At 40.5% G+C, this 22968-nt stretch overlaps 1 protein-coding gene across 13 annotated transcripts in view; it reads left to right on the top strand.

Moving 5' to 3' along the window:
• The window catches only part of RERE (arginine-glutamic acid dipeptide repeats), a 199129-nt gene that overhangs the window by 142587 nt on the left and 33574 nt on the right, over positions 1-22968 (top strand). For 11 of the 13 annotated variants that reach the window (XM_072426388.1, XM_072426389.1, XM_072426390.1 and 8 more), the window contains 3 exons: positions 11488-11593; positions 11761-11857; positions 13647-13751. In XM_072426388.1, the coding sequence (XP_072282489.1) occupies positions 11488-11593; positions 11761-11857; positions 13647-13751 (308 nt within the window). Of the gene's footprint in view, positions 1-11487; positions 11594-11760; positions 11858-13646; positions 13752-18628; positions 18776-22968 lie in introns of those variants that run through there. The other 2 variants (XM_072426392.1, XM_072426391.1) reach the window with 2 other exon arrangements.

The following is a 22968-nucleotide window of genomic DNA, read 5'->3' as shown; positions in this document are numbered from 1 at the left end:
TAATGGAAAGTAATTACCACAGCACATACTCGATGATTAGTTAAATGCATCGGTAATGCCCTGAGTTGTTGGGTAACGGCTTGCTGCCTGAATGCAGTGGTGTAGAGCTGGTTTGATTTACAGTATGCCTGTGGTAACCAGAGCAGGAAGAAAAATGCTTTTTAAAAGCTCTGGTGTAACGCTTCGGGCCAAAACACATTGGAATAGCGGTACTGAGCGCACATTCTTCTCTATATATGTATAACTGCAAAAGGTTTTAACAGTTTGTGCCAGCACAGTATTAAGCAACAAAGTCGGTGTGTGGCACAGATTTGTTTTTGTGTAAGGCCAAAAAAATGCAAGTTAGCGTATATGTAATTTTGTGTATATTTAAATCATGTGAATATTTTAACATGATTATTTCAATCTATCTCTAGGCAATAGATATAAGTAACAGTAGATACTATATTATATTAATAATACACAGTATTTATATACCGCCAATATAACACAGCGCTTTACAAAGTCCATAGTCATGTCACTAGCTGTCCCTCAAAGAGACGCACAATCTAATGTCTGTTTTGCTAATGATGTTTCACCTGCCAAAGACATTTGTGAGCCTTATCAGTCCGGCTTGTAATTAAGTTTAACCCTGCTTTGGTAGTTTTACTATAAATGATGCAGGAAGAAGGCGAAACAGAAGCAACCTTGTACTATCCCCTTATTTATCATTCTAGATTGTCTGTGAAATTTGGTTGCAGTCAATTATGTAGTACAGTAGTTAGGCTAAATTAATGCAGAAGGAAAAAAGTGTGGGTGGTTTTGTGTCATATTTGTTACTTCTATGTAACATAAATGGCACCTATGGCACACACCTACCTTTTTAATCAGAGACCTGCAGTAATGATTTGTTCAAGATGCGAGCCACCATCTTTCCAGGTCTTTGCCATCTTACATCTTCCTAGTACACTGTGATCCTCTTTAGCCACTGAGCAGCCATGGATAATAAAACTCCTGAGCATACGTATCCTTGTTTCTAGATCTATTCTCGGCAGAGCCCGGCACTAAATTGCATGGTGGCACCTGCAGTGAAAACCAAGTACAAAGCCAGACTTTTTGATTGGGGAGTTTGCTTTAAGGAAGCTTTTTTTTATTTTTTTTATTGCTGACGATATGTTACAAATCTTTTTCACTTATTGCCTGGAAATATATACATTGCTCTCCCCAGCTCCCTTTTAGCCAGGTGCACCCCCCAGCTGTTTCAGTAACAACCCAGCTGTTTTTGTATGGCTACTGAAAAGTTGGGTCGCAATACAGGAGCCACCACCCGCTTACAGCGTCTTCCTACCCAGCCTAAAAACATTTCTGGGGAGAAAATGGATATGAATATGAGATGATCATCTTAGATCTGGTTGGAATCCTCTTCAGGCAATCATTTCCTAGGGAAGTAATAACAGACTATCTTCGTAAGCTTGAGTTTGCTTTTGGAACAAGGCTGTTATAATGCTAAATTGGGGCTGTGTTTACTTGCATACAGTAAACTATGTGATATTGGACCACACTGACCTATAGACCACCATCCTCTCCTCAGCCTCCGTTATCAGCTAATAGCATAAAGCGGTATTCAGGGGAAAAGAAAAGGTGTTATAGTATAATTTAGTCATGCTTTTATTCCAGGGCAAGTAAACCTAAATTTTGATTTGAAATATGAAATGGTAGTAAGTAAAAAAAATAAAAAGGTCCAAGGAGCTTATCGAGACTTCATGTATTTGTAATATAACTTGGATCCTGAAGAAAGTGTTTTTCTTACACGGCTGGCTTCCTGCCAGATATACAGCTAAAGAATTTAAAGTCTTTCTTACCAAAACATATCTGACTGTAATGGGAAGTCTTATATGCAGCAACTTTCAATCACAAACTCTTTCCAATAAAATTGAGTTTTCAGTGTGCCAGATGTGCTGAACTTTATTCATGTTAGGACCACAGATGATAGTTTGCCATTTAGGTGAGACCTCAAAATTAGATTTTTATGATAAACTAGTTTGCAATGTCTAATTAAAGGGATGGGTCTGACAAACTGCACACATTAGGATGTGGCATGCCAATACTCCACTTATGTTTCTAAAGCCCATTGCTTTGTCACCATAACCTGTACAGTAAACATACATTTTTATACAGCTGATTTATGGTAATTACCAAAGGCTTTATTTCTAATAAATTTCCATAGTTTTTCACATGTAAGAAACTCAATTAAAGGTTGAAGTGGGAGCATTGTGCTCCATTGAGGCTTTTCACCTCAACACAGTAACAAGAGCAACAACTTCAGGGTTGAGCCATTATTCAGGGCCAAAAAAATCCCAGGAGCCTGAGAACTAATGCCTCACTGCTTGGTTCACCTCACAATAAACTTTTACCAGTGCTGCTAAGTATCTGCTGGCTATCATTATTTACATTACACCACCTTTCTTCACTGATCTGCATTATATTGTCTTGTATATAAAAATGGATGATGCGCAACTTGTTTCATATACCTTGTATAAATATTTTGTTATGGCACAGAATACAAAGTTAGCAATGTGTACCAATATATGCATCGGTTTGCGTTCTGTTGCTAAAGGCTGATCCCTACAGCTAGTTACTGACGTTAGATTTTAAATGCCTCAGAGCAAAAGTTCCATTTTTGATGGCAAATTTACATCTCCACATGAAAACAAGTTATTAGCGGTTATGAAGCACCTGGCTGTGTTGGTGCCAGTGGGAATTGTAGTGTCATCTTCAGTATAGAATCTAATAAGAGGTGCTCGGCAATGTGCAAGGGAGCTTTGTTGGTTAGTCTATGCTTTCTGGAGCATTATACTTCTGAGAATTCAAGTATTGTTTAACAAATAGAATTTACAAGGTTTTCTGCATAGTGTTGATCACGAAGGGCCAGCTTGTCACTACCCAAATAATGCTGAGGGATTATCATCTACGTTCATTCACATCACATACTTTTGAGATTCGCTGTCTGCTGGTGGCTCATCAACCAAACCTAGCCAATAATGTTCACTTTGTGGCCTTCATTTACTCTATTTTATGGCTGCATTATCTTACACCATCTGTTCAAATATGTATTTATAATAAACATATTATCCTTATACATAATCAGCTGCAATAACATTTTTTCAGCTTGCTTCATTTTGGGTCTTAATGTTTAGCTTTATGATAGACCATCCCTTCTTTCGGTATTAGGTTTCAGTAGATTTGAGGAAATGTTTAATGTACATTTATGATGATAGTGATAAGAATGATTGAAATGGTATGCTGAAAATAATCTATTCCCATGAAAGTCTGTGGTAAGAATAAACTTTGGGATATATGAGGGTGTTACAAAATGCTAGGCTTTTAGGACCTAGTTTCCAACACAAGTACTGCTTTCATAATGTAACTTGTTTCACGTCGTTACCTGGCACACAGTTTGTGGCAAGAATTGTCAAGAAATGTTATAGAAGGTAGTTCCAGTGGTGTGTTAGCTTTGGGGTGTCAGGGTTTTCATAGGCCATTGACTCTCCACCCTGACTTTGTAGTGAGTTACTATTTTCAGTGATTAGGTGGAACCTCTATATTTGCTTCACTTTTTGTTAGGTATGAATATCTAGGCTGATAATGAACAAAAAACTTGCTTGTGTACAGTGCTCATTGTCCATTGTCCGAATGACTGTCCTGGTGGATCCATGGACGACGAATGATGGTAATGCAAGTGAAGAGAGAGAGCGCAGCAGGGTGTCACTCCATCGTTCTCCCCCTCTCCATAGAGTAGAACGGCGCTGTATGTACAGAACTCGTTCATGCATCGTGCAGTCGTTTGACGTTGGAAAGGATCCTGAATGATTGCACTGTGTACTTAGCCTTTGGTAACCAAGTTCAGGGCTGTTGGCAGTTTACCTTTATGTACTATCACTTGACAACTTAAAAACTTGGGCCCACTAGTTGTCTTTTGATTCTTGTCCACCCACCGCCAGCCTTAAATTCAATTTTGACTGAAATTTTCTGAAAGAACTCTGTTCTGATGTTTGGAAAGGTGGTATAAAACCCACCACACTGAACTTCCTGAGAGCAGAATTTCCCTCTGTTCTTAAAGTTCAGATCCAACCATATTTAATCTAGGAACATTCTATTCTCACCAGTGCTCAGACTCCATTAAACATGTTGATCGATTGTACAAACCCTAACCAAGCCTCCTCATTTCCTAGTTTCCATTACAGCCCTCCATCAAGCTGCTGTTTCTTTGTGATCAGGCGTGTCCACCCGAGATAAGCCATCAAAGCATGTTCCTAATGGAAAAACCTCTCCTGGTTGGAATGATCATTATACCGCACAGGATATGGGATTTGGTTCTCATTTACAATAGATCCTAATATGACAAATAACGCACTGCCTACATTGACAATAAATCGTATTCTTTCTCTGATTGTGCCAAACGGTCTAAAGAGGTTAAATCTAATTTGTTACTGCTCCGCATTTCTCTAATTGCTTATTTAAAGGGAAATAACTTAGTTTTTTAAAGATATCTATGTATATTTAACAAATGTTTCCATCTACATTAAATAAATTTTATATACAATAAGGCAACCATTTTGCTTATTTAAGGTTGCCTTTGATTCCTGCATATAAGTGCATTGGTGCTAGTCCATCGGTGTGGGAAAATGGGCTTTTCATTGGGCAGACAGTGCTTTTCTCAGCATTCTTTAGAAGAAAATTGCCTTGAAATTAACATGGAGGTGCTGCCACTGCTGACCAGTTCTGAAAATGCTTTTTGAAACTTTTAAGTCTTAGGGGAACAAAAAAAATCCCTTACAATATTAGGCAGGTAGTTTTGGGCTCAGCACCGTGCGCGTATATATAAATACACACAACCACATTCCTTTCCACGAGCCGATAATAATGTGTACAGAAAAAGGTTTGTGTTTAAATTGGCTTTCATATCCTCCATTCTATTCTATTGTGGTAACGGTAGTGTGATTTGGGTGTTAAATACCATCAAAGCGCTAATGAGTTGCAGTTGTGTCACTAATAGTGTTAAAGACCTTAACTAAAGGGAGTACCTAAGATTGCACTGCATAGAGGTTTTATTCCTCACAATATTTAAACTTAAGTCCTTTAAAACAAATATTTATGTAAATACCAATATATTTTCTTACCCAACTTTGTGAGTGTGACCTGCTGGATGGGACACAAGTGACCACTGCCTCTCCTTTGGTTCCACATAATGATGTTAAACTGTGCTGAATGACAGTCTGTGAAGGGCCGAGGCTGTCACTTTTGTTCACATCAGGATGGGTGTTTTCCAGCACACAGCTATACGAAGCTGAGTTTATAAATGGGAAAAGTAATGAGGCATTTTAAAACCTCTCTTTCAGAATATCTGCTGGACAGCTGTGGCCCGCACAATGATGGTGGTTTTATTCTCTGAGGATTTGGTAACCACTGTTCACTATTTATATAAAATTTCTGTAATTTGCCATAGCTGCTACCTGATGTGGAAAAACTCTTGATTATTCAGCATGTTATAAGGTCTCATCTGGTTTGCTGCATATATCATACTTTTGTAAATCGGACATGCCAATTGCTATGGATGTGCCAGCCTGGGGAGGGTTGTGGGTTTGCCGTTGAGAGGTCGTACAAATGAAGCGGTGAATGTAGCTAAATATGGGCCCATGTGTACAACTGACATAGGCCTCTGTTGGCTAAGGAGGTTCTTTGGCCTTTGTGCAGTTTCAATAATTAAAATGTTTTTACATACCAGACAGATAAACTACAAATCATTACTAGGTGCCTCTAGTGCTTAATTATAAGCAATTGTTCACAAATATCCAACTGGACATTCAATAAGAGTTGGGGAAATTGTGCAATGTCAGCCAGATGGCTAGCATTTAGGAGCTCATCTGCAATGCATGAGCATGATCCAGAAAGTTTGAATGGCTTTATTAAGTACCCCATACATGTCACCAAGGGCCACAGCATTTTACCTGCCTGTCCATAACAGCATTGCAATTCTTACAGGGCATTCCATGTCCTCATTGATTAACCTTGACAGGTGGAAAATGGTCAAGACTGGATGTTTTGGTGGATATTTAGTCATCCAGGCCGGTGGAGGGTATCCTTAGTGAAAACTAACCAGTAGTCTGCTTATAATTTATTTGCTTGCTAGAGCATTATGAGAGCAGTGGGAAAATACAGAAATGACTTCAATTCATTCTTGTCTTTGTTCTTTTAGCACTCTGCTGGATAAGGAATATAAAATCTACACTTTAACTCTGCAGGAACAGGTTGAGTCTTTGTAAGTAGCAGAGACCGGTGTATTCATTTTTTAGACTAATGGGAAACTTGAGGTTTCTGTAATTTATTCTGGTGGGCAGGAACATTGATGTTTAATACAAAATATATATGATAAGCCTTAAGTGTGTTGGGAATGCATGAGACATTTCTCCTACAATGAACTCAGGACAGACCACTGTATATATTTATAAACTATCAACCCGAATTCTCTGCCAGGATGCTGGTGTATCTCTCCAGTCCCGGCCAGCCGACCGTAAATGTGCTCAAGTTCAGACTCACCTTCCCTGCCTCCCGCTGATGGATTGCTGACCTATAAAATGGGCAGCTGATTTTGATCTTGAGAAAATTGAGCCCTGATAGGGAACTGTGGAAGAGTAATGAGTATTTCTTCAAAATAGTCTCTCGTACAGTTTGTGCACTCCGGCAACCAACGTTCCCCGCTGGGCACTTCAGTGATCTAATGTCTAGTTATGTCTCCTTAATAAATGATCCTGTTTGTGGTCAGGCACATAGGTTTATTTGTATTCTACGTCACTCGGCCTGTTGTTGCCTGACACATTTAGGAGACGGCAATGTATAGAGAGCTGGATATCGCCTGCACCTTGCCTTCCCACCAGCACCTGTGGCACAGCAATACTGCAGATCTGTCACAATCCCTCCTCATCAGCAGATCTGTGCACTGTATCTGAATTCATGGCTGTTCTGATCCAGTAGGCTGGAGAGCAGCTCAGTACTGCCTTCTAGTGTTCAGCTCCTATAAATTGCTGCTTGGTTAGAATTGTTAAGGAAAGCCACCATAGCTGCTAACAGCTTTTCGAGGAAAGTTTTGTAAAAGATTAAAGCTTCTTTTGTATGACACATGTAGATTGTATGATAGCCAGAATTCCTGCTAGCTATGTCCACACTTTTGAGTAATTTTTGTTGCTGTTATTGTATCCTTTTTGTAAGCATTGATAACCATTAGTGTTTTAAAACTTTGAGCATGTTTGCTTTTATCGCCAATATATTTTTAGTTTTGAATAAAGGGGTTAAAGCCACTGTCAGGGTTTTTGCTCCTAGGTGGAAGTGGGGGGGAAGGGTTCTATTACTTCCGGTTACTATTTCTTTTATACTAAACTACAACTATTGTTCGGTGATGAGGAAATCAAAATATCCTAATGATCCCTTTGTTTTCTTTACTACCACAGCCTGACACTAGTACTGTACTCTCAGATTCAGTAATATGTTGGTTGCACCCCATCCTTACCCTGTGATCACAGCTAATCTGCAGCCCACATTTCATTTCCTGATGGCCTATCTGTGATGACATTGGCTGCCTAGAGGTTTCACTGCAAGATTCCTTACTGTCAAATCTCACAGCCTTGTGTCACGCAAGCATCTCCGCGCTGTGTTTTTTCAACCAACGAAACGCTCAGCTGAGAAGAAAATCATAATCTATCTGAAACATTAAACATCTGTCCCACCGGAGCACTTATACTATAGCAATACAGCTCTATTCCTGTATGTTTATCTCAGTATGGTGATAGAACAGTCGTAGGGGAAAAAGTATCGGCTTTTATGTAGTTCTGGTATAGGCCTGATAATGTTAGGCTTATATATTTTTTTTTTCTAGTAAATCGGTCTGTAAGAATACTCTAGAAGCAGCAGGGAGCCCCAATCTATACCTATATATTTAGATTACACTTTGCTGTGTGCCATCCTGGAATAGCTTTAATAATAGAGACTGGACTTCCCTGACTTCTAGTCAAAGCCCCTTTTCTGCTGCTTGCACCGTTACTAATATAAGGAGCCACAATAGGTTTGGGTGCTGTCATTCTGCAAGATGGCTTTTGGACAGAGCATATTCCTGATGTAACACAATGAAACGGTCTGAGATGCACAGTAAAGAATTATTGGTTTACAAAGGAATTTCCAAATACTGATACCTACAGATGACTGACAGGTTCTCTTTAATTGCTAGCTGCTTGGAGTATGTAGTCATGTAAAAGGTGTTGTATGACACTAGTATGACACCTCACCCATGTTGTATGTTATCTGAGTTCTATTGATGCTGTGTGCTATTATAAAATATCAGCCATCCCTTTTTCTCTCTGGCCTGATGCTGCCACCTCCTGGCTGTTTGTGAAGATTGCACTCCGCCTACTAATGAGAGGGCTTGGAATGAAAGCCCCAGTGATAATTTTCCGCAGTCCTCCTCCTTTCTCCCTCGTTCACCCCTTGAAAGCCACAAGTAGGTGTTATGCAGGATTAAATGTTCGTGCAGGCTTACAGCTTACCAAAAAAAAAAAGAAAAAAAAAAGCCGTTGCGTAGCAGAAATTAAAATAAACTCTGTGTGGTTTGCCTCACTGTGAAAGAATGTTAATTTCCCTTTAGGCCATACTGAACTTCCTGCAGTATTTGGAATATGGGAAAAGTACACTGGCTTTTCAGTATGACTTACTCTTGTGTTACAGACTTGTAAAAAGAGATGTATGGAGACAAAGGGCTGTTTCAACAAAAGGAGTTTGTTTAAAGAACTTTGTGGGCAGCCCTCATCTATGCTTGTATAATGTTCTCCTAAATGTCTTTATTGCTGCAGAGCCCCGGCTTATATTTAGACATTTTGTTTCCAAACAATAATGTAAGCTATTAATATCCTTTCAGTGGGTGTAAATTTGGGGATATTGGGTAAAGTTTGCCATTTTATATAAATCCGTTTAACATCCTATGTGGTCATTACATAAGCAGGCTTTGCTTCCTGCTTATTGTATGGCTTAGTGGCTGCAAACTGATGTAGAATAGGTGTGGAAGAGTAAAGTAACCCATAAGGGTTTTTGACAGTTTCCAAGGCCAGCAGGTTTTGGGTTGATTAGTAGATTTTCTGAACCAGAGGTTGCTAATGGTTCCCTGAGCTATGAGCAACGTGTGATTCTCAGGTCTGATTAAGGGACACCCATGATCTTGGCTATCTGTAAGGGTGACATTCTTCTCACTCCCTTAGCCATGTACGAAGCATTTTGCTCACTGACTGCCACACGATAGTAATTGTAGCAGGGGTTCCCTGAATTCTAGAGAGTTACTAAATTAAGAGATGATCCAATCAATATAAGGTATCATAATTTTTTTAGAGGGGGGATAACGGCACTTAGACTGATTGGGAAATGTCTGATTGGTAATATTTCCCACCGTAGGAAAAATGTTCAGCGTCCCTCTAATGCCTTCAGCCTGGATACAAATGAACCGTGGCTGCATTTTTTACTTCCTTTTGAAAATTCTAGTTACTTAGCTTTATTAGTAAACAAATAAATGGCTGCTGTGCTTTAGTAATCGTAACACAATAAATGGATGTGTCAAAAAGTCAACTGCATAGTCCGATTAGAGTCTCCTTAGGGTACATTCAAGTGGAACTTGTTTTAATTAAACCTCATATATCTATGGTCTGATCATCTGTGTTTGGTGCCATCACACTGAGAATAATAGAGCTCTCCAAGGCCTTCTGAAAGAAGGTTGTGAAACGTTCAAATACAAGGAAAACGTTTCATAGCTTTCCAGTAACTTTTAATGTGTCCATGACTGACTTACCCAGCGAATGCAACCCAAGAGCTGATCGTTTGGGGCTTGGGGTGTCTAAGAACCCAACATTTCATTACTGGGTCTCATCTAGGCCCTGTTATTACGTGCACTGGAGGGGTGCAGAAAAAGCCTTTTTTCTCAGAAAGGAAATTAAGACCACAATTTTCTTTTGGAAAAATAGGCAAAGACTATGACGTCTATGCTGTAAACAAATGAGTTGTTTGGCACAAATGGCATACATTTTGAAAAAAGAACCCTATACCATGATGGAGGGTGGTAGAAACGTTATGGTTTGGAGTTGCTTTGCTGCTTTAGGGCCCTGGGCAGCTTGTAGTCAGTCAGCTGTATAAATTCTACAACATATCCAAATGTACGAACAAACATTGGAACACTGTATTTCTTTCTGAATGACATTTGGTCTTTGTCTTCTTTATTAGACATTTAGTGTTCTTAATAGTAGGCAACCTATTAATATGCTTACACAGCATAATGCACATCTTTGCAGATGTAAACCTTGCCTAAGGTGTTTCATAGTTGCAAACTTGCATAACTCCAAATGATTCTTTTACATTTTGCATCCTAAACAGCAGTGATTTATGAAAAGCTGTTCTAGATGAGTTGTGGATCAGCAGGAGTTGATGTGACACTCATTTGCATGATTTTCTTGTCTCTGGTCTTTATGGACCATTTGAAAACATTTTAATTGCCCTGAAAATTTCAAGTTCTGTTCCCACAGATCAGCACCAGTGCGACCTCTCTACAAAGGGAAGTAAAAATGTTTCTTTGCTGCAGCCCTTTAGATCATGTACTCGGGCAGGCAACAATTGGGAATAAAAAGCTGAAATGAGGGGGTGTAAAACCCTTTCCATAACATTTCGGTGCTTAGACATCCATATGACCTTGTTTGGCTTGTTGTTTTGTTAGGAGAAAACCTCTGCACATCTCTCCTCCTAGATTGCTTTGCAGTGGGGGGCTTATTTCACTCACTGTGCTGATGTTTTCAATTTAGGCTTCGCTTGGTCAGTTGTTTCAGAGAATGAGTGGACAGTTTTTGGAGGTTCTAAGTTTCTAAAGAAGATTTTAAAATTTGACACCCTCTAAAGCTATGGAAATCATTTTTATTTCTGTGGCCAATTCTCCTTTAAAAACTATCCACATATAACTAATGTAGCACAAGCGTTATTTCAGCTTTTGGAAGGGGGAGGGTAGAACAATCATCAGGTTTGATGTTTGTATCCCTATTGGGGGGATTTACCTCCACCACATTGCCAATAATTTCTGGAGACGGCTTTTTAACTCTCTAATTGTTATGTATTGACAATGTTTGCTGTTTGTATCTTGCTTACTAAAACAAACAAAAAAAGTTTTCCTGCTTCCAATTTTTGTATAGTTTCAATTTAATCAAATGTGGGACTTGCTAACCAAAAAAAAACTACACTTTATGACTTTGGAGAAATATATAACAGTGGGTCCAGATATAATTTATTCCTGGCAGAATACTCTAGGCCAGAGGTATTTGATTTTGCTGCCCTCCAAACAGGTTTATTATCTGTTTGTATTCTACCTTACTTGTTCTATAGTATGCTTCCAACCTTTTGATCTCTACATAAATGTGACTAATTTTTTTAATATTCCAGAGTAAACGAGACCATTTACTGATGAATGTGAAGTGGTACTACCGTCAGTCAGAGGTTCCAGATTCAGTTTACCAGCACCTGGTACAAGATCGGCACAATGAAAATGGTGAGTCCAGCTCCAAAAATATTTCTCTGCTTAACAGTAATAGGAAAAAAGCCTGGGAACTTAATATTGCTGTATTGTTTAAGTTTCATGAACACTCTTCTGTCATTCTCCCAGCAGTGCTATGTTATGCATCAATGACAATACTTTCCTTTTTATCTCCTGTGTAGATTCTGGCCGGGAGTTGGTCATCACAGATCCAGTCATTCGGAATCGAGAGCTCTTTATCTCAGATTACGTTGACACTTACCATGCGGCTGCTCTCAGGTAAATCTTCACGTTTAGGTGTTGAGCTCTATCAGTTTTTTGTTTCATTTTGTCCTATTAGTATGTTATATCCTTTCACTATCTGTCCCTGAGATGCAAAGGAAAGAAAACTCTACAAAGCATGAGTTTGTTTTAACCAGTTGTCACCAGAACAGTGTCCCCATTTAAAGATTACTCCTGTCCTCTACATCTGGTGCTAAAATTTGATTTCCAATTATTAAGCTTAGACAAACATAATTTGACTAGGATTTTAAGTCTCCCCTTCATAACTATGAAAAAATCCTAGACTAGACATATGTATAAATCTGGTCTTTTAATGTATGATTGTGAACCAGTAGCAGTTGTGTTGCCTCTTCAACGAATTAGTTAATTATTCACCATTATACAGACCTTAGCTGTGCCTAACATTCCTTGGTGTATGTAATGTTAGAAGTATCCTCCGTTCCATCTAATAAAGCTAGCCCAATTCTATATGTGTAAAGGTAACACAATGTGCTCCTAAGCCACATTCATAGGCTTTGTGGGGAAGTGGAAAGTTTATGGAAGGGACCTGGTCTATTTCAAATTGGAGTGAAAAGAGGTGAAGTTGAAATTATTTTCCTGGCACAGCTTTTCACTTGGCGGTCTGCGGTATGATTGCCGGCAGAACGTGAAACCGAGTAATCTGTTTGATAATAACGCTCAGATGGCGTTTAAGTAAAACCATCTGGAGACATTTGCTTTGTTCAGAGCCACATAACCAGAGCTGCTGATTTCAAGGCAAATTAGCTCCAACTTGCGCTTGGGGCGTCAGGAGCCAGAGACCAGAATGGATAATCTTTTACTTACAGCACAGCTTTACAGGAACCCCACACAGTCCTGCAGAGCCTGGAAATGGATGTCCTACCTGGACAGATCAGGATCTGGTATAGTACGTATGCAAGCAGGTTTAGGTGCTGTGGATCCTGGTATCTCTGGTTCTGTCACTGCCCGCTCAATAATTTACAGGATAATCCATTAAAAAAAAAAAGACTTTTAAAAATGAATGGGTTACAGCTGTATGTCAGGGCAGAGCCATGATGTGGACTTACGTCATTCTTTCTCAAGCAGTGGCTTGGCTCATCCACAACTGACATTCTGGTAAATGAGTGTTTTGTGGCTGCACATCTGCTGAGCCATTACAATGAAGAAAGCACCAGGATCAGCCGTGACATACAAAGATGGTCAGAAACACATTGGCAGGAAGGTTTACCTGCTAAAAGCATAAGAAGCCAAGAACTGCCCCTTCACCCATGATCCATGTATATGCAAAATATCATTTTGTGGTGGTTTTCCTCTTTATTAAATGGAAATTGAATTGTCTCTGTATACTTTTGGGCAGTGAGGGAAGGCAGAAGTAAACATGGCTGATATTTACTTAATTGCTTACTATGCTAATCCTGATTACAAAATCTATTCTTTCCTAGCAAATGTAATTCATATTCTTTCTACTAGCAAACATTAAGTAGAGCACAGGAATGATCAGGGGTGTGACAAAATTGGGCACATGTACAATATTATCAGTTCTTGCAGTGATCAGCGAAGCAACAGGTAATTCAAGGGACCCTATAAGAAACAATAACTGGCATCCACATGTTAGAAGGCCCTGTTAACCTTTAATATTGAAAACATTAATGCAGTCCCTGACCTGCTATTCATACAAGTTAAATCCAAAAAATACTGTACATGTATAAAAGAAAAGGGACGTGTGCCAATAATGAGTATTGTCTGTCAATCATTTGCCTTTGCTAAATTTGTATTTTTTTGACAGGGGCAAGTGCAACATTTCCCATTTCTCAGATATATTTGCTGCTCGGGAGTTCAAAGCCAGGATAGACTCCTTCTTCTACATCCTGGGGTACAATCCAGAGACCCGGTAAGTTCCTGTTTCACATCTTTTTTGCAATTCTTTATAGTGAAATGTTTCACATCACTTGGAAGTAAAAGGTACATAGTTTGAAGACACAGAATATGCTGTAGAATATACTTGGAATACAGTTGATTTTCCTATTTGGGAAGCACCGACCAAATATTGCACATTGTGTTTTCTTGTTTATAGTAAATTCCAGCTGTTTTGAGATCATTTCATTGCTCTTTTAACCTAGCAATGGCAATAGCCCTTCTGTTTTCTATTTCTCTCATCTGAGCTTACATGTTTATGGCCCGTACAAACTTGTGCTCTGTGTGTATGTGAACCCTGACAAGATGTATGGCTGTTAGCTCATTGTTTTCTCATGTGTAAGGTGTCATAGGACACAGTATCAGCAAATGTGTTGGGTATAAAGGCCACAAGAGTAATGGTACCTTTTGTGATCAGACTCCAAACACAGACTGTAGATGGTGTCATTTGTATTTCTAGTCTTGTATGCCCTTTAGCTTTTAAAGCCAATCTTTATTTTTCACAATAATACACGTACCACTAAGCCGTCATTACCTTGAACTGGCCGCAGGGGGCAGTGTTGTCTTGAAAGTTGAACATCTTCCATTCCTGCCCATGAAGTCAGAATTTCTGCTATCTAAAATAGTTTGCTTGCTTACGGCCATAGTTTGGGCTTGGTATGGATATTTGCAACATATTACATCTCACACTCCCAGATATTTCAAGTTTAATATTTAATTATTGAGTGTGATATTTGTTATTATTAATAATAATAAACAGGATTTATATAGCACCGACATATTATGCAGCGCTGTACAATAAATAGGAGTTTCAAATGACAGACCAATACAGACAGTGATACAGGAGGAGGAGGAGGTGTGTGTGTGTATGTATGTATATGTGTATACAACAAGGTGGCCTAACATTGGTCTGCTTTGATACTAATCCTGGTCCCTGAAATACTGCATGGTTCACTATTCTGTGAAAGCTTTTTAATGATCTTCCAGATAGGGTACAGCACTGCAGGCTGCTTAAAGTGGTGACTGAATTGTTGCAAATATTGCCCATGTTAGGGTATTTTGCATTTATCGATTGTGTTGAAGATGGCAAGTAATGGGTATTGTGATATCAATACATAAATCTGTAGCAGGAAAACCTGATCTGGTTATGTGACCTGTATGTTTGATGTGAAAGATGCATGGTTGCCCCTTTGCTCTAGCAGGACTTTATGGATTGCCCATCACTGCTTCTTTGTTATAATTTCTTTGCAAATTCCAGGCTATAAGAAACAACTTTTTTATGTTGTGTTCTAATCCTTCCCATAAAATATAATTCACTGACGGTATCTCTGTGAAGATGATTACAGCCCTGACCTCTGGATAGGGTAAGAATGACTCGTCTGGGATTGAATCTCCAGATGTGTACTGACAGCATCTGTCAGTGTACAGGCAATAAAGTTGATGGAAATGAGCTTGGAGTGTCGGGGATAATCTGAGGAAGTGACCCGCAATAGTTGCAACGCAAGTTGTGTGGTCACCCCTCTATCTGCCGTCATTGTAATCTCTAGCGCCTCTCCATCAGGTTTACTGCTCGTCACTTGGAATGGCTCCAGGCAGAGACATATTTCTAGGAGTTTAATGTAGAACTAAAGGCACAATTTATCTTTGAGTAGATTGCAGAGGTGTTTGAGGCTCCCAAAAAAAACAGGCAGAGGAACAGTTAGGGAGATTCACTCTAAATCACTAGGGATGAAAGTAAATTCACAATTTTAGTTACCACCAGAACAGGAATAGGAAGTGAAACCTTACAATGTGAACACTTGTTCTGTGATAATTTAGTAAGGAGTATACCCCTTTAAAAAATATTCTTACTTCCTGTTGAGTCTGCAGTACAGGAAGTAAAGGAAAATCTCTCTATGCCTCCAATGACAAAGGAGAGAATAAAAAAACCTTTATCCAAGATGAAAAACTGCCTTTAGATATACATTAATATAATCTTTCGTGCAACCCCATACCGGCAAACTGGCTGCTTGGAGACCCCAAGTATTCTCATTCAGACCTAATGTGTTTCTGTACTCGATGCATTATAATGTGGCTTTACCTGTGCTGGCATGTCCCATACATATAATAATAATATATTTAGCATTGCTAGGCCTATAATCTGCTTTTCAACACTTTATACAGCACCTTAAAGCAGACCTGTCCTGTTTTCTATATAACATGCAGCTCTGCGGGTCAATGTGAACAGCACCTATTGTGAAACATTACCATACGTTACACAAAGTAAAGTGCATCGTGTCACTGCAGGCCCCTAAATCAGGTTGTGGTTGCTTTCTAGCGAGGCATGCTGGCCCAGGTATTTCCCAGTACAGATTTTTATAGTACGGTTTTAAAAAATCTTTTCTGTATAGAAGTATGGAAGCCGCCATTGATGAGCATCTCTTAAAATGCTGCAGCTATAATGCTGATGATTCTGTGAGTATGTGGAATATCTGAGTGCAGATGAGGATTGACTTGGCAGCTTCTAAATCTCTTCCCTCAATATAATTCACTTTTTGTGGCTTAGAGTGGTCACCAAAAATTAATGGGGTCATCTGAGTGTATTAGTAAAGCCCTTTGTGTATAATGCATAGCACTGCTACCTACCTCTTTGTATACCTATACTGAATTATCATGGCCGGGTGATCCTTAATGCAGACAGTGGTGACATTGCTTCTCTCCATGTCATTAGACACCGCATGATGACTAATGTGGCCGCACTCACAGTATGTCCTCCACCATCAGAGGAAGTTTTGTGGCAGCACACTTATACCTTATACTTGGCCCAAGCTGTTGCTGTGCATTGCGTGCCTAATTTCCCAAATTACTTGTATATTTATACAGAAAAAAGTGCATTAATGTGTTGTGCTATTCATTCTTATGCTACCCAGCAGTGCCCCAATTTGAACCTGGGTTGGTATCATATGGTTTTGTTTATAACATGAACCTGATATCAGTGCTGACATGAGGAATGAACAGGTTTGTCAAGCTTTTGGAGATCAACAAAACTTTTATATTTATTTTAGTTGCTTTGTGAATGGTTTACTCTATAATGCTCCTTGTACCCTCACAGTACTGCAATGTATGGTAATGGTGTGATTGCAATATAAAGTTAAATACATTATATTTGCCTTATATTGACCCACAACTCGTATCAATGTAGGGTCACCTGTGCTGGGAAAACAAAGTCAGACATGTTTTTGCATTGATATTGCGTTTATTTTAAATTTACTTTTTCCATCAAATCGGCTAAACCTCCAATTTTTCAAAACCTCTATAGTTACGTAGTAAGTCAGGTTAAAAAAAAGACCAAGTTAAACCACCAGGGAAATAAACATATCCCAGCTATAAAACCCTATTGACATCCAGAGGAAGGCAAAAAAAATCCTGGTACAATTTAAACCAACAGGGGAACAAAATTCTTTTTGGATTCCATGAGGTAATCAGATGGTCCCTGGATCAACAGTCTGTTATTTTTTCTTTAAAATGGAAAGGGACCTTTCTAACCTTATAAAGCCATTAGGTCCTATAGCTTCTTCCCATCTTGGTTACTTGCTATTTTAGTGAACACATTTGTTAACACTACTTAATCCAGAATGTAGAAAAGTCTTGGAGCCATGGGTGTGATGAGGTTATGAGTTGGGAAGTCATTAGTAAAAGAATACAATCTGGCCCTGTCTATCCCCAGAGACCACCAAACTCCTTGTACACGCTCTTATCTCTCGTCTGGACTACTGTAACCTCCTCCTCTTTGGTATTCCACTAACCCGACTCTCTCCTCTACAATCTATTATGAATGCTGCAGCCAGACTCATCCATCCTTCCCTCCGCTCCTCTTCCGCTGCATCTCTTTGCAGTTCTCTTCTTTGGCTTCTATTTCACCTTAGAATCAAATTCAAGCTCCTGTGCTTTGCCTTCAAATCCCTCCACAGTTATTGTCCCACTTACCTTTCTGACCTGATAGATGACCTACTAATGACTTCCTTACTCATAACCTCATCACACACATGGCTCCAAGACTTTTCAATAGCTCCCCTGACTCTCTGGAATGGTCTTCCTCAAACTTTGCGGCTTACGCCTACTTTCTGCTCATTTGAAAGGGAAATCAAAGCACATTTTTTCAAAGTTGCCTACCAGTCTTCTTTTTCTGTCTCTTTAACCCTCCATACTTACCATTCCACATCTCTCCTCCTATTGTGTGTGTCTTCCCCCACCTCCTAGATTGTAAGCTCTTCTGGGCAGGGTCCTCTCCTCCTCCTCTGTCATTTGCAACCACTAGTGTACAGCGCTGCGTAATATGTTGGCGCTATATATTTTGTGATGGGGCACACAAGCAGGGTGAGTGGGTTTGTTGTGGGGTGATTCTGCATGCATTGCCCAGGAATACAGGGTATAAAATCAGTGAGTGACCCCAATTTGTAGCAATGAACCCCCTCTGCTCTCTCATTGCATACTCAGCCAGTATGATGAGAATTGGGGAAATGGCTGTCAGTGATTTGCAGATGTCTTGCTATGAGAAGTGTTATAGGGCAGCGGTGTCAGCGCCCCCGGTACTCGCACACCCCCTCAGTGGGGCCCCGCTCCCCCCCCCCCCCTGTGGGCCCCCGCTCTCCCCCCGCACACCATAGCAGGGAGCGGTGCAGCCCAGGCGGCGGGGCTCTCCGCTTTATTTACGGAAACAGCGGGGCTGAGATTGATTGCGTTGTAGGAAGGTCTGTGTGTGAGAGCAGAAAGGAGGGGTGCAGGAGGAGGAAGGGGGGGGGAGTGGACGACAAACAAGCAGGAGGGGGTCACAGCACATGCTCAGTGCTTGTTAGTGTGAGGGGGGAAGTTTGCAGCGCTGTGAGGTCATAGCACAAGCTCAGTGAAAGCTCTGAGGTCTCTGGCTGCATGTGCCACCATTTTGAGTAGTTAGAGTGAAAATAGCGAGAGAGTTCTGCAGAGCCCCGTGCTAGGGATGGATGACCTGTTCAGCCCCTGCAGGTAGGAAGCCTCCCGCCGCTTCTGCCAGCCTGTCCAATGTTCCCCCCTTGCATGTCACCGCACAGCCCTGTCAGCCTTGCTTGCTGCAGCCGTTCTGCATGCTTACCTGTGCACGGTGTCAGGTACGTTCCGTGCTGTGTTCCGCTCCTTTCTTTTATCCTCCCCCGGCTTGTGCTATGTTAACTCTTTGTACGGCCCGGGCTCCTTCCGTATCGCCCGGCATGACAGCGGCTCCTCGCTCCAATGTTTGGGGCCTGCACTGAATGTTTAGGTTTTCGGGAAGGTTGGAGGAGGCCGCTGATTGGCTGCGTGCGTCGGTGGGCGGGGCTTGTCTTGATTGAGAAGTCAAAGTCCCTGGGGCTAATGATGTGAATTACTGGGATGATGTGCTGCAAGGGGGGCAAAGCAAATACCCCCCCAAATCTGGGTCCTCATCTCATTGCTGCATATTGTATACTTCATTCTCTCTTCAAATCACACATTTGTATCTGTTCCAAGATTTGATTTTTATTTGTTTATGATGTCATCAAATACCTTCACTGTATATATTGCAGGGTTCCTCCAGAGATTGGTAGGGCTTGAGAATGAGATATTTGGACCCCTCGGGTCAGTTTAATACACCCCAGTGATTTTTTTTGGTTCTCTGTAATGTTGAAATTCTTTCTTACTGGTCAGCAAAGTTTGAGACGTTCTTCCTACTGACCACCACACTAATAGGCTGTGAGCTGAGTTTTTTTATGTTTTTAATACATGAATAAGGAGTTGGACAACTTTTTATAATGTATTTTTTAGATTTTGTGCTGTCTGCCGTTATTTTGTTATTTTTGTTATAAATGGGGAGATGCCCCCGGTTCATGGTGAATGGGGTCACGTGTGGTTTTCATTCTTGGCTGCGTATAGCAAAGATTCGCAGTGATGTGAATTGAGAAAAATGTGTTGACGTGGTTTGTGTTTGGCCACATTTCAACCTCTTTCTGCTTTCACAAGTTATAGATTTTCTTCATATTAAACCTTAGTTTACCCCCACCTACCTGTACCCTGTGTGTTTGGTATTTATTTTCTTATGGATCAGACCTAGCGTGTCCCAGGTTCCCCTAGCATGCAGTGACTTTCCAGCTGTCATTTTGCATGCCATGTATAAAGCAGGATCGCGGTTGCTTTAGGCAGTGCGGTCACATCTGCTCAGGTACTTAGAAGGTCCGGCATGTCATTATACTGTCAACTTTTTTGGCATCTATTGCATACTTATTTCTCAGCTTGTACAGTTATTCACTTCATAGGGTGAATCTTTTTGTGCTGTGTCCTCCCACGATTAAGCAAGAAGTTAATTTATGAATGTTGCAGAGCTGAATTAGAGTCCTGGAAATCACATGATTGTTTGGACTGTAATCCTTTCCCAGAATCCAAGCCAGCCAAAAACTGTAGGCAGGGGAGACATGGCCGCCTCACAGCAATGTGGGGAATAGACGATTCTCTGGTGCTCAGCAGTATTGGAAGATAATGAGACATATTAAGGTTTATTAGTAGGGATTATCGTCTATACTATGTACATCTAACCAATTTAATATTTTTTAAAGAAAAATACAGGGGATTGGAAGGAAAACTTTGTCTGAATAAGGGGTCGCTGGAAGTGTCAGTGGATTCTTGGGATAAGGTGATAAACACCTGGGGCTAACAATTACAAAAGCATTACTTATTATTATTGCACGGTATTTATATTATGCAGCGCTGTACAAAGTCCATAGTCATGTCACCAGCTGTCCCTCAAAGGAGCTCACAATCCAATGTCCTTACCATAGTCATATGTTTTTAGTACAGCCTAAGGTCAATTTTGGGGAGGGAAGCCAATTAACCTCACTGCATGTTTATAGAATGTGGGAGGAAACCCACACAAACACGGGGAGAACCTGCAAACTCCATGCAGACAGAGTCCTGGCTGAGATTTGAACCTGGGACCCAGCATTGCAAAGGCCAAAGAGCTAACCACTGAGCCACCATGCTATTATTGTACTAATAAAGGAGGGTGCATTGACTATAAGTGCACAAGTCCAGTACAGTCATGCAACCCATAGAGACCAATCAACCTTTATCCTTCAGTGATGGCGTTGTTGCATGCATTGCACTTTCTCAGTTTTCTGTGCGAAGCCTCAATAAAAAGTTTCTCTTCTAGATGAGACATTTAAAGTTCTGTGTTTTTGCTGTGAGATTTGCTAATGTCTGCCCTTAATTATTGTATGACGATTTTTGAGAAGTGGTACCCTTGCAAAGCATTGCATGAGATATATATATATATATATATATTTTTTTTTTTTCTATGCAGAGATATAATTAAAGGCTCCTTATATTCAAAGCAGGCAGATAATTGTTTCTTGCTAAGTTTTGTAATCTCAGTAGTGAGGGGTGTGAAGTAAAGGAACGGTACGATGGGCATTATGCTTGGGCTGTTACCTGGGTGGGCGCACACCATTACATTATTGTATTGCCCCGGTGTAACTACTACCAGGGCTTGTACTGAATGTAGGTGGCCATTACAATGTCAGTATTCTGCCTGTGCATCAGTCTGCACCTGGCAGGTAACACATGAAGGTTATGTCGGTGCCAATCGAGGTAACGCTGGGTAGCTGGGTTAGCTGTTCTCTCTGTATTATCAGGGTCTCTACAACCTCCTCCTGCCATTTCACTTCCCCAGCTTCTCCCTGTCCGGCTCCTGTTTACCTCAGTGAGCACCGCGTTTCCATAGCAACCGGCATTTTTTCAAAGAGAAGATCTTGTCATTTTATGTAATTCGCTGCAGCTGAAGAGGGCCGAAATATTAAGTTGTTGCCATGGAAACGGCTTTGATAGATCAGTTTCTTTTGTGTCTTTCTGCTATTTTTCCCTATAGAAATGGAGTCCGGAGCCAAGAATTAACACCTTCTTCACAGGGAACAAACCTTTGTACCACCCGGATCACGGCACCGCACATGGCGCCCGTTATTCTTTGAAGTAGTGACAGGTGGCATTAAAGCCGCCGCATTGGCTGTGGGTAGCACGCCAACCTCGGTGGTGGGATGCATGTTATCTCCTGCAGAGACATGTAGTCTCCTCGTGTGACATCTCTGTTATCTGACTGGATGGTGGGAACAGCATGGGGCCTCAATGTGTACTCTGTGGTCTGCAGGTCAGACTTCATTATATTCCTGCAGTACACGCAGATAAATGTTGGTATGCAAGTGGAGGCAGCAAGGATTGTATGTTGTCCATAGCAACCTGATGCTACCCTTTTTGGGTAATACCACCCCCATTTCCCATTTTTCATTTGAGTTGATTGGGCTGCTATTATATCGGGCCTTGTTATCATTCACACTTCAATACAGGTACCTGGAATCAGACCAGGCCACCCAAATAACTTGCTTCACCATCCATGTCTGATATTCAGATGCCCTTCATTGGGGCTTTGCTATGTAATTGAAGAGAATGGCTTGCCCTTCACAAAGGTGGCCATGACCATTTGGCAGGTTCACCGGCTGTCCTTTAATGGTCTATTTTTTGTGATTTATAGCCTCTGCATACCTAGAACATCCAGATCTGCAATTTGGAAGATGCTCTGTCCCAGTCCTCCAGTCATCACAATTTGATTCGTCTTTTTTTTTTTTTTTTTTAATACATTATATTCAAGTGCTTTACTGTTCATATGCTGATCAACGTATGCCATCCTTTGTCAGGTGTCACTATATAAAGATAGTTATACTCTATACCTGTCAGTGATTTATTTTGGCTGATCCGTGTATATATTATAAAACTGAGCCATAGTACAGGTGCTCACAAGATCAACATGTCTAGACTATGTGATTGTTTTTATTTTTCCCCCAAAAAAAAAGTTTCTCTGTATAATTTTACCATCTATTATCTCAATATTTCTTAATATACTGTCTGCGTTAATGACTGCTAGCCAAATATCCACACTAATTAAAGCAATCTAGGAGACATCCTTTGGTGCGCAGGGTTGCCATTTGACACCCCAAATGCACTTTTCCAACACTCTGCAAATGAATGGGCTGCTCAACTGCAATGTACGTTAGGTCATGATTTTTTTGTTCCTTAGATAAGTTTTCAACTCAAAATTGTGGGTTTTCTCCTCTGTTTTAGTCCCAGTGACAGTCGGATTGTCAAAAAGCGTGATTCTAGAAGAGCTGCTCCTTAGTGTTTATACC

Source organism: Pyxicephalus adspersus, chromosome 11 (genome assembly GCF_032062135.1).
Source record: "Pyxicephalus adspersus chromosome 11, UCB_Pads_2.0, whole genome shotgun sequence".
NCBI classification, from domain to species: Eukaryota; Metazoa; Chordata; class Amphibia; order Anura; family Pyxicephalidae; genus Pyxicephalus; species Pyxicephalus adspersus.
The sequence above is the reverse complement of the archived record's forward strand: the minus strand, read 5'-3'. Positions and strand labels throughout refer to the sequence as shown.